Below are 13,350 nucleotides of genomic sequence, written 5' to 3'. Positions count from 1 at the left end.
ACTTATGTAAAAACAATTTCTGAGATAATCTACGAAAAAAATGCTTGATATCTGACATAGTTCGAAAACATTGCTTTGTTTTACGAAAGCTTTAGTACTAAAAATTTTGTTTTCAATAAGGAAAAAAATAAAAATAGAGTTATTAATAATTATTTTGTTTGCATTGATATTAGCTACGAGCATATTGGTGAACAAAATGCCGAATCCAAATCACTGGTGAACCCTATTCCAAAAAATAACCATAATACATACAGTGTACACAAATTTAGTGCGAATAAGTTATGAAAATGTTAAATTTAGCGAGCTAGCCGGATCTCCAAACCATCGAGAGCAGATCCAGAAAAAATTCCATCAAGTGCCAATTACATTAAGAATACTGCCGTCAGTAGTTCGGCTTATTTTTCAGATTTTTTTTACTGTCGTCCATAGGATTTTCCACAATATTTTGCGAACCGTCTTCAACAGTGGAATTTATTTACGTGACCTGAAAAATAATTATAACCTTTGCATAGGGTATGACCAGTATTTCCATTAGGAGACGAATGTAATTTTCCGCTGTATAAATATTTTCTACACGTTCGACCAACGTATTGTCCGGCTAGCTCACTAAATTTAACATTTTCATCACTTATTCGCACTAAATTTGTGTACACTCTATTATGGTTATTTTTTTGAGAAGGGTTCACCAGTGATTTGGATTCGGCATTTTGTTCACCAATATGCTCGTAGTTAATATCAATGCAAACAAAATAATTATTAATAACTCTATTTTTATTTTTTTCCTTATTGAAAACAAAATTTTTAGTACTAAAGCTTTCGTAAAACAAAGCAAAGTTTTCGAACTATGTCAGATATCAAGCATTTTTTTCGTAGATTATCTCAGAAATTGTTTTTACATAAGCTTTTCTTTAAAATTTCCGGCCGCAAGGCGGAGAAATTGTTTAAATATAAAATTTTTTATACAAAATTTATTGCAAACCACCAACAAAACAATTTTTGCAAAAAAAATTATTTTGCCCTGTACTTGAATGTCTTTTGAATCTAGACCTAAAAAGTTGTCCCATTTGGACGCTTACTTTCGGATAAACAATTAATTTCCCAAAACAGTCCAAAAATATTTAATTGCCAATTTAAAAAAAAAAACCATGCAGTATTTTGCAACAAAATTCACACAGTGTTCTTCTCGACCACAAGACTCGGCGCTGACCAAATATCATCGCAAAATATTGACTTTGGTGAAAACGGTGCTCAGTTGAAAAAGCCTTACCCAGAACCTTGAATCAAATTGTGGATTTATCTTCATTTGGTGTATTATGAATGCAAAACAAAAAACTTTACAATTCTGCTTTGCTCAGTAGATATACACAAAAAGCAGTTAGTAGTCAGCACTGATCGATCAACCGATATAGCGCTAATAGAAATTGAACCGTTAAGGATAGAGCCTTGAGTAAAATTGTGAGTTAATCAACAGGATGCTATATAAAGCAAAACAAGAGTTTCGAAAATCCTGCTTAGTTTAAGAAATATAGGGCGATTTAGATGTTGGGTCATTTGTCTACCGATAAATTCAAATGAGTGCCTTGAAGGGTTAATGATGGAACTTTATATCAAGCTGTGTATTAATATTAGGGATGGGACTATCCGCATATTCGAAAATCCGGATATCCATACGGATATCCGTTGACACAGATAAATCCGGACGGCATGGATATCCGGTTAATATTCGTTTGTGAAACTATCCGGATATCCGGATATGTGAAGATCCGGTTAATAACCGTGTTTAAGCGACTTAAACTATGAACATTTTTCGTTCGTTTATTTCAGTAGCCATTGAGTGTGCTTGTAATTCTCAACTGGTTAGTGAAATATTCTAAAGACATAGTTTGAGGTTTTTAATTAAAATCGAGGTTCTTCGGATGGTGTGCTAATACATCAGAGCCGAGTGCTCGCCTCCATATCACACTTTGAAGGGGTTCTTCAAATAGAAGATGAGGTGGCTCATTAGAGCGAAACCTCAGAGTGCCCAACTCTCGCCCCAAATTAAATAAATAGAGGTTTTTCTTGTAGAAAATGGGGTGCCAATACCTCAGAGCCGTCCCGTGCTCGCCTCCATATCACATTTTAAAGGGTTCTTCAAATAGAGGATGAGGTGGCTCAGTAGAGCGAAGCCTCAGAGCCCCCCAGTGCTCGCCCCCAAATTAAATAAATAAAGGTGTACTGATGCTATGCATCCTCCCATGACTTAAACACACCAATAACACTAAAACTACCCAACTCAATAAATGGAATACATTAAATCAAAAACCCCATAAACTCAATACAGTCCATTAATAATAATAATTTATAAATTTAAAAAAAAAGGAATGCTTGGTGGGAGTTGAACCCGCAACCCCGGGCGTTTGGTCGGGTACGTCAGCCACTGTGCCACGACTCATACGCTTACAAGCACATAAAATTACTCATTTATAACTCTTATTAAACTGCTCGCCCTCAATTGCCCAAAGCTTAGACATGGTCCTTCGAGCCGGATGACTGGCTCGTATGGAAGTTTCATTAGACGACTAAGCCGTCTAAGGGGGGAGTATGTTTAAGCGACTTAAACTATGAACATTTTTCGTTCGTTTATTTCAGTAGCCATTGAGTGTGCTTGTAATTCTCAACTGGTTAGTGAAATATTCTAAAGACATAGTTTGAGGTTTTTAATTAAAATCGAGGTTCTTCGGATGGTGTGCTAATACATCAGAGCCGAGTGCTCGCCTCCATATCACACTTTGAAGGGGTTCTTCAAATAGAAGATGAGGTGGCTCATTAGAGCGAAACCTCAGAGTGCCCAACTCTCGCCCCAAATTAAATAAATAGAGGTTTTTCTTGTAGAAAATGGGGTGCCAATACCTCAGAGCCGTCCCGTGCTCGCCTCCATATCACATTTTAAAGGGTTCTTCAAATAGAGGATGAGGTGGCTCAGTAGAGCGAAGCCTCAGAGCCCCCCAGTGCTCGCCCCCAAATTAAATAAATAAAGGTGTACTGATGCTATGCATCCTCCCATGACTTAAACACACCAATAACACTAAAACTACCCAACTCAATAAATGGAATACATTAAATCAAAAACCCCATAAACTCAATACAGTCCATTAATAATAATAATTTATAAATTTAAAAAAAAAGGGAATGCTTGGTGGGAGTTGAACCCGCAACCCCGGGCGTTTGGTCGGGTACGTCAGCCACTGTGCCACGACTCATACGCTTACAAGCACATAAAATTACTCATTTATAACTCTTATTAAACTGCTCGCCCTCAATTGCCCAAAGCTTAGACAAACCGTATTTTTGGATATCCAGTGAAAGCACGAAATTGATGTACCATATACATATGTTTATTTAACATTAATAACAATAAATTCGTAGGGCATTTAAATCAATTAACAGCGTTTTTTCACAATATAAAAAAATGGCCCTGTTCTTATTTTCACTTCTTTGTAAAATTGTATTAGAGATGTTGCACATAATAAATACACCCAGCGACAAACGCATGAACTTCAAATCTGATACAATTGGTATTGCCTCTGCCTTTAGGCAGCTGATCAACAACAACAACAATAATAGATAAGAGCATCACCCACTGTTTACCAAAGAGTTCACCTGCAGGCTGCAGCTGATATCACTTGAGCGGCGCTCACTACTCATTTAGATAACTTTCTGCTTATGTTCATTTTTTGTTTATGATAACGGCTGTGTGTTATTTACATTTTATTGTTATTTGCTTTGCACTGTTCGTAAACTTATATTTTTGTTACACTAGTCGACATATTGCATTCAAAAATGTAAGTTCTGTACTTGTGCCAATGTGTATTTTTATGATTTTAATATGTATGTTTGTTCTTTTCGTACCTAGTCCTGATGATGACTTCAGACTGAAGTCGAAATATCGACAAATTAAATAATATAATTGTATATCCAAAATTCACGTATTGTGTTTTATTAAGAATATAAATATTTGGCCTAGAGCTCGTTTATATTTAAAAAGTTATAATTCAAAGGCCGTAAACAACAAAAGTAAAATTGTAGCTTTTTAATTTTTGGCGTTAATTTAATAATATACAAACATATTTTGTGAATATTTTTTCGACGTTTGCTTCGTTCAATCCTGATATGCAGATATACAACTTTTATATTCCAGTATCCGGGCATATGGATATCCGGATTTCCCAGTTATGAATCCGGATATCCGAATAGCCGGATTTTTTGCTATTCGAATATCCGGTTTATCCGAATAGTTGAAAAATCCGGATGCAGTTCACAGCCCTAATTAATATACAAGTAGGTGCCTATATATGGCAAAAACAAACACTTTGTCATTTGCCTTGGTTCAAGAGATATACTATAGTTATCGACAAATCGACTAATCCACATAGTGCCTTAACCGTTAGTTATAGAACCATAGGAATTTAGCAGTTCCCGAAATGGATCTATACAACGAGCTTTAGCAGTTGTCTAAACTTTTTCTTTCTTTTATTCCAATTTAAATAATTTTTTCATTAAAAAAAAAATGTATCATAACAATAATAAGATTAAATAATTATTGTTAGGCCTTAAGCTCGATTCGAACCCGCAATCCTACCAGCCAGTAGGCCGATATAACAACAAAAATTTAAATAAATTAAGCAAAGTTGGATCACGTTTGAAATTTGAAAAACTTTTTATTTCGCGTGTTAAACAGAAAAAAACGTTTACATTTCACATATATGTACATACATTTGTATGCACGCTTATATACATACGTACTATTATTTAGCTTAAATTGCTTGAATTGAATTTATGTTGACTGGTTGTTTTTATATAAATATTTTACAATTGCTCTTTTAAATGCAACAAGCGCATGCATACATACGTACATAATTCATGTCTATTCACTTATATTTATAAATATGTATATGTATATAATTTTGTATATGTTAACTTAAAGCTATTAAAGAATCTCAAATATGTTCTCTTAAATGCATATATTTGTTCGTATCTTTTTAAATATTTTATGTGTATGCATGTAAATGTGTGGTAACTAATTAGAGTCTTCAAAAATTCGTTCACTTCTTTAAACTACTCTTAAGGCCTGGTTTTTAGGTGCTAGTTTAAACTCCAGTTAATGTTGACTAAGTAGAGTTTAACCTTGCTTTTTTGTGCAATAACATATGTATGTACATACATATGTAAAATTTTCTATTGATATTAGAGAAGAATTACAAAGTGTGTACACCGCGATGGTTACTAGGACATGTTTCTGAATTTCACTTCTTCATCAGCTAGCTTTTCGGTAGTTGACTTTTGAACTGAAAATCTCCAACATCCATACTTCATACTAGCGTAAAGGCATATGCCTCTATCCACTCAGCCATATATATGACGCGCAGCACGCTTTATAATAGGCAAAAAAAAATTATAAAAAATTTACTTTTCTGCTAGTAGAATTTAGACTCATTTCGTGTTAATTCACTTTACATTAAAAATTCAAAATATTCAATGAGGTAATCTTGTGTAGCGTTGAATTCAATAACTTTACTAGACAGTTAAGCGTCCAAAATCTATAAAAACAAAGATGCAAAGATAGCTATTTCTGCCAGTTTTATCCCATTACGTTTTATATAAGACTAGACATAATGTCTTAAGTCAGTTATAAAAATCTCCAAAAACGAAAATTTCGCGGTGCATCAGTTTGCAATTAAACGAGCGATATATGCTAAAAAGTTTTTATACAAGTTGTAGGGAATATTTTTTGGCGCATTCAACAGAACTGTATAAATAACATTGGATTTTCATTCATACTATTTACTAGCAAGCCCGGCAGACGTTTTTCTAGAGCATAACTTTAATTTTTACCCTTTACTCTCCTTTCCCCTCTCTCCCCCTTTTTGTTATCTTTTTATTCACCCTTCCCTCGGCCTTTCTCTTTTTCTGCGTCTCTTTCTTCCTCTCCATCTTTTCCCTCACTTCTTTTCCTTGCTCTCTATCTTCGTCTAACTCTATCTAATTCTACTTCCCTCTTTTCTCTCTAAGTTCTTCTTACGCTTCTCCATCCCTTGTTCCCAGTGCCAGTCCCAGCCCAAGTCCCAGTGCCAGTTCCCAGACAAAAAGTGTCTTAAATTCTTATCTACTACCTACATATATACCAAATTTCGGACAAATCGACCCGTGAATAGAATTTGTACGAATTTTTCGGCCCCTGGTCCCCTTCCCGGAAAAAAGTATCGTAAATACTTATCTAGGTAAAACGCTGCCTATATACAAAATGTCGAGAAAATCGAACGGTGAACAGAATTTGTACGATTTGATTGGTCCCTAGTCCCCTTCCCGGAAAAAATTTCGGGAAATCGAACGGTGAACAGAATTTGTTGGAATAGATCGGTCCCTTTATCTTTCAAGTTGGATCAAACTGCATACGGTGTGCAAATTTGATTAAAATCGGTTAAGTAGTTTAGAAGTCCATCACGGACAAACAACATTATTGATATAAGAGAATAATTAGATTTCGAGTTCAAAACTCAGCTCTCGAAAAGCTAGCTGATGATGAAGTGAAATTCAGAAATCTGTCATAGTAACAATCGCCGTGTACAAATTTAGTAAATTTTATATGAGCCTGTCTCGCTAGTTGAATACAAATTTTCTGCTCAGCACAAGTTAGGCAGACCAAGTGGGTGGATTAAGCTCTAGTCATCTTAAACTAAAGTTTAAATCCGCACGGAAAACAGAGCCTTAGATGTACAAATATAAATTTAAAATAAGACACCGAAACCAAATGGCAACAGTAAACTATTATAAAATTTTCTTATAAAGCTTAAAACTATCTATATTAATATGCAGCACTATTTACAAAAATTAAAATAAAATTTTGTTCAATATTTTTGTTACTAAAAACTATAAATATCATTTACAGCTGCTTTTAAGTGTTTTAATTTTTCACCAAATTATGAAGCTAGCTGCGTCAATGTGAAAAGGATTTCGCTTATTCGAGGAACGACTAGGTTTAGTACCACTACTAGATATGTTAAGGAAAGCATACTATGAATATACATATTTTGCGGTTCACATAATATTACGTAGCTCGTAGACCGTATCAAATAGAAAAAAAGTTGCATACGCAAAATTTTGGATGAAAACTGCGTTTATATAAATTTTACTTTATATTAGCCAATAGCTTACTTATTTCCGTATACGCCACGAAAAATTTTTGGGGTTGACGTTATTTTGCAGCTTAGAACTTGTGCGATTTGCCCCAGATTAGGGTGCTTCACTAATTTATTTATAAATTCACATTTTTAAGCCACAAAATATCTTCGCTTTAAGAGATGGCAAGCTTGCACATAGAATAAATAAAATAAAACTGTTAATGACTAATTTACGGAAATTTTGGTTTTGGCCGCAAACTCATGTTTTGTGAGTATGTATGTATATTCGAAATTTCGAGTATGAAGATACAAATATTTGTGTAGTTTTACGTGAACATTTTTCAATTTCACCGCACACTTGTAGGGTCAGTGAAATATGGATTAAGTAAAATATTTTAGATGTGTGCGCTTTAGAAACTTGTGCGATTCGTGCGTATTCGTTGAAATATTTTATTTAAAAACTTTGTAATATCGCATGAGTGAAGTAAGCACTGCAATTGAAGTTAGCACTGGTATATCTGGCAATTATGCCGAACTTATACTAATGACAGCTTTATATGTGACGCTCCTTGACCCCTAACTGCAAAAGAAACAAAAAATGTTAACGATTTATAACAAATGAAAGGTCGTTCTAGAAACTGGTAGAAACCAGAGATCGATATTTTAATGACTTTTTTGAGTTATGAACATTCAGAGCCGACAGTAATTGCGCCGTACAAAGGCCATCATGCGAAAACTAGCGCATACGACGTTTTTTTCGCAAAGCTTCACATATATTGTTTATTCCCAAAAAGTTGTGCCTTTCTCACGCCTCGCAATATTCATAAGTTTTGAAACAAGAAAAGTAAAGAAAATCTATGTTCCACTCCAAAAAAAAATTAACAACAAACTTCAAAATATGTTTGTTTATAAATGCCCCTCGTCAGTGGTTAAACAATATTTCTGATCAGGGTTGTTCAAATATTTTTATATGGAAGTGCAAATCACAATACATATACAAAATTATATGTACACTAAACCTTGTTTAAATTGAAAAAAAAAAATTTAAATTATTTTAAATGTTTAAAGAATTTCGATGGCCCCCTTAATGAATAAAATTTGAAATAAAATTTTTTTCTTAGTGCTAAAATATTTTAGAATTTGGTGTCAATTTGAATACCATACCGAAATGCCTTGGATTCGTATGGAAGTGCTTTTTCTTTGCACTTTCATATGAACTTCATGCACTTTCATATGAATCGATTTTATATGTGAGGGCATGTGGAAGTGCTATGAAAGTATTTTTATATTCATTGTGTGAATTTGTATCTGTGCCTATTTTTCAAGCCAATACGAAAAAAAAGTGCTATAGACGTAAAGGGGTTGAGCTGCTGTGCTTCTGATGATCGTTTGTATAGATTACACTACAATTGCATAACCCTGCATATTGTACGGGCTCTTTTCTTTTCGACCAATTTCAATAATGCAAATGAAATTAAAATTTTTGTACATACAAAAATACATTCTTTAAAAACAAATTATAACTGGTAATAGCTTAGAAACTTATTGCTAACTAAATATAGATATACATCAATAACTATAGTAATAGAAACGTCTGGTTTTGGCAATTGACTAAAAACAGAAATTAGCCGTAAAACGCAAATTTTTTGGAGCCCTAAATCATTATAAAATCGTCTTGCGTGGGCTCTTTGCAATGATTCATTGAAGAGAGTCCAATATGACTTACAATTCCATGAATTTGTAGCGTTGTATGAGCCTTTTTAACTGATTTCGATAACCATTTTGAAGTCGTTTTGGAAAATTTGTCTGATACTTTTTCTAATTTTTGAGTCTTTTTCGTATGCTTTCAGACTTCGTATTGCTCATTTTGGCTGCTTTTGGAACCTTTTTCGTATACCTTTCCGAAGCTTTCTTTTGAATCCGTATCTTTGTTAAGAACTATGACTTATGATACATATATAAGACAGGTCTGAATCGATATGAAGCTGTCTCTGATCACAGTCATGTCAGATAGAACAATATTTCACAAAAATTATGTTGATTTCAACATCGGAAACTGACTACCAAAATTTTTACTTTTGATATATGTACGTGGAGAACAAGAACTAGAGCCCCCTTGGACTCCATTAGGCACAACATAGACATTTCCATAGCCCTCACACTTTAAGCATATTGATAATGTGCCATATGGCAACTGCCCACCATGCAGACCTTTTAAAAGCGTCCCAGTTAGCTCAGTCTTAAGTGGTTTCGAAATAGGCGCAAGCTTTAATTAATTAATTTAGACACATATAGCCCAAGTTTTAGCGTTGGTAGCACAATCTGTATGGCTACCATATGTTACGCTGTGCATTCGATTAGCATCAGTTCGGATACAGTAATTAAACCTGTAGTGCGAAACGGTCGCATTACGTGACTATTTCCAACTCTTTTGCAAGGGAGTTTTGGAATGAGTACGGGTCCATATGTGCGATACTTTTGAGCTATCTATTATTTTCTTCAAAAATAGAAATGAGTACATATATCAAGTACAAGGTATCTAGAAATCTAAATTTTCTGGAAGCCAAGCAAAATGGGAATATCCACATGAAAAATTGTCTACATACATATTTCCTAGTCGAGATTCTTTCATCAGAATTATTTTATATACATATTTACTAGAGTTCATCGCTCTATCATTGTTAAGTTTTTTCCACAAGACTTCGTAAATCAACATAAAATTTTAAGTTCTTTACTGTTAAAGAAACAACACACCTAGCAAGCACATACAAAATAGTTATTTTGTATATTTATTTCGGATCGCTTTTGCTTTAATTAGCCTGGACAATGTCCCAGGGAATTGCTACAGTCATAAAAGCAAAAGGGGCATCCGCCAAATATTAAAGACTGAATATAAAATTAAAAAATTTTAAAAATTATTATAAAGAAAACTAATTAAACAAGAAAGTTAATTGGTCATAATTAGTCAAAACGCGTTGTTTCTATTATTGTGGTCATGGGTGTAAAAATTTATATAGCAAGTGTTTGGCGTTAATAGATATCAGCGGCTGAGTGGAATATCACCCTATCTTGGCTGCCATTTAGAAACCCCACTATCTCAGACATTTTTTTGAATAACTCCCTATTTCAGAATATGCTTCAAAAACGCCCTATCTCAGCATTTTTTTTTTTTTCAAAAACGCCTCAGCTAATGTCAAAGTGTATTGAATTTAATCTTACATAGGGCATTTTTGAAACAAATTCTGGCATAGGACGTTATTATTAAGTCTTTTAAATTATTGCGTCTTCGAAACTGCAGCCGAGGCAAGGTGATATTCCAATCAGCAGCCGATATACTCTACAAATGTTTCAGCATGAAAAAAGCTACCATAAAATTATTATTAACTATTTACAAAAATTCAATATGCTCACTGTTTAGATACAGTTGTGAACGCGTAAATCGCAGTGAAAATACTTAACAAACTTTATCAATTTTCTTCCTTTATATATTTCCGTTGATTTCAGAAAAACTTAAATAATTTGTGTAGCTAAAGCTATGACAATCGAAAACAATTCTCGGACAAAAATTGTCAAAAATTAATACATATTCTGAGAGATTTTATTAACTTGTACTTTGTCAGGCTAAAACTAATAGGGCCACAAAACTGCATACAAAAAAAGAACGAATAAAATATTCGAAATGTTCATCCAAATATTTTTTTTTTTACATTTTTCGACTTTTTTCGAAGCTGTTTCGGAGTTTGCTTAGATTTATTTACACGATTCATTGCAGTTTTTTTCCATGATACAATCACAAGAGGTTTGCTCGACAGACACATTTTTTGACAATTGCAGCCATTTTGCTCCCAAATCGAATTGACATCCGTTAACTGTGTTGTTTCTTTGCGAATTTTCGAAAAATATTAGTAGTAGAAACAGGAAGCAATCAGTTTACAAATACCCGATAAGTACTTAACTGCATAATTCCTTAGAACATTTATTTTAATTTTATGATGAATTTATTAACTATGCCATGATCTATTAGTGTGGCTGAACATAGGTTTTATGAAAAGTGCGGACACCAAGGAATCGTGCACTCTCGTAAACTTATGAACATACGAAACCTAAACTAATTCAAAATTCATCGTTCAACGTCAAAACCTCGACTATTAAATCGATTCACGTAAAAATGTCATTAGTAAATAATAGAGATGCCATAACGAAATGTACTCATTGGGCATATTAACTTATTCAGGTCTAGAACAGCTGTCTGCTGCTAATACGCGTCCAAAAATATCGAGAGAGGTGACCTCGACAACAATAATCCTAAGGCGGAAGAGAAAAATTGTATCTCTCTCCGGAGATATTTGCAGTTGAAGTTGGCAATTTTCATGTGGTTGTTGTAATGTTTTTGTGCACTAAAAAAGATTTTGTGTACAAAGCGATTTTGCACGCATTTAATTTTGATCCCACCTCATTGGTGGACCGGCCTGGTTATTTTTTATAAGCTCGGCTGAAGGCCGCAAACGCAACCCGGGGTAATTTTTCGGTTTTTCGTCAATATCTTTTGAACGAGCTAAAATTTTGATTTCAGCCTTCGAATTACTGTTATCGGGGTCAATGCGCGTCTTTTGACACTTCTCTCGATATTTTAGGGCGCGTATTAAAAGTCGACCATCTGTTCTATTAATTTCATATGTTCGGAACATTCGTCTTCATTTTAGAATTTGGAGAATCGGTTTATATTTGGAATATTATGCATATTCGGACCTCGTGAGGTAGTATCAAATGAACGTATTCCGCATATTCTAAATTAACAGTTTATCCGGAACGCTTCCATGAATACTTAACGGAAAAGAGCTTTCCGAAATTTCAGAATAAAAAGGTGAATACTCCCTGTGTAGCGGGACTGAACAAAAGCTTAACTCTTCTGTCAAAGTCAAGTTAGGATTATTTTTGTTTTTGTCAGTTCATTGCGGCTGCTGAGTAGCGTATCACCCAATGTCGGCTGCCTGTTCAAAATCATGCTATCTCAAAATATTTTTCAAAATTTTCCCAATTTTAGGATTTGTCACAAAACCGCCCTATATTAGAGTTAGATTGAAGAACGATTCATCTCGGAATACTTTTCATTAACTACCTCTTATGACAAAATGCATCGAAATTATGCTCATGTTGGGAGTTTTGGAAACAAATTTTGAGACAGTGCAATTTCTGAACGAAGGACCAAACCAACATAACACGAAATATTTAGACGAAAATGAATTATTTCCCCAAAAACTTTTGGAATTTACAAATTTATTATTACTACTAATATACTACCAAAGATACTTGTCTGCTACAATTTCACTGAAGGGGATTGAATTATTCCCCGTTTTCCTTACTTCGCGAAAGCAACCCGTCCAGATTTTTAAATTTGGGAGTATCATCATTGAAGAACAAACCTCTAGTAATTGATTCATGTTTTTTTTCTAAAATCAACGATAATAAACAAAATAAGAAAATAATTGTCAACACTTGTTAAGCGTGAACGCACCAAATGGATATGGCAAAGCACTGCTACAACAACAACTTGCTAAGAACCTTCACTTCTGTTTTCGTTCACGCAGCTGGTTATATATACATATACACACATATGTATATGGAAATTTTGTTAATTCTAATAATTTTAGCCTATAATTTATCATAGAAATTTCTTTATACTAAAATTGCAACTCTTTTTTTTACAAAACCAATTCATGATATCTATCGTACTAATGGCATTTTCATATGGAAAATTAATAAATACAAACAAAAAATATTTTTTACACTATCAGTCCTTTACATGTATGAGTGTATATAGAAATATCAGCGATTTTGCTTGCGATTTCATTTAAATGTTATTGTTAGAATAAAATTTTTGTTGCCGTTCTTTTTTTTTTCTTCAATAATTTCTTCCACCATCGAGCAGAATAATTAGCAACCACATTAGCACACTTCATTTTCAGTTAATCATCAAAGAATATCCGGTGTATTTGTGTCATCATGCGAATGTTGCAGCAAACCTTTGCGTTCATCGGGCGCTGTACTTAAGACATTTTCGGCAACTGCCGCTGGCTCAACAATTGCATCCGCATACATGGATTCGTAAACGGGATTCGCAAAATTACCCTAAAAACATATTACAGAAAATTATAAAATATTAAATACTTGATAAATGTTAAAAGAAAAA

At 33.7% G+C, this 13,350-nt stretch overlaps 1 protein-coding gene across 13 annotated transcripts in view; it reads right to left on the bottom strand.

Annotated features, from left to right (window-relative positions):
- Positions 1-4,675: 4,675 nt before the first annotated feature.
- LRP1 (LDL receptor protein 1) overlaps positions 4,676-13,350 on the bottom strand; it is a 336,333-nt gene continuing 327,658 nt past the window's right edge. For all 13 annotated transcript variants that reach the window (XM_067771116.1, XM_067771119.1, XM_067771108.1 and 10 more), the window contains one exon: positions 4,676-13,289. In XM_067771116.1, coding sequence (XP_067627217.1) covers positions 13,134-13,289 — 156 coding nt within the window. In that variant the 3' untranslated portion in view covers positions 4,676-13,133. The remainder of the gene's footprint in view (positions 13,290-13,350) is intronic.

Source organism: Eurosta solidaginis, chromosome 3 (genome assembly GCF_040869045.1).
Source record: "Eurosta solidaginis isolate ZX-2024a chromosome 3, ASM4086904v1, whole genome shotgun sequence".
Lineage (NCBI taxonomy): Eukaryota > Metazoa > Arthropoda > Insecta > Diptera > Tephritidae > Eurosta > Eurosta solidaginis.
This window is presented reverse-complemented; position numbering and strand designations above follow the sequence as displayed.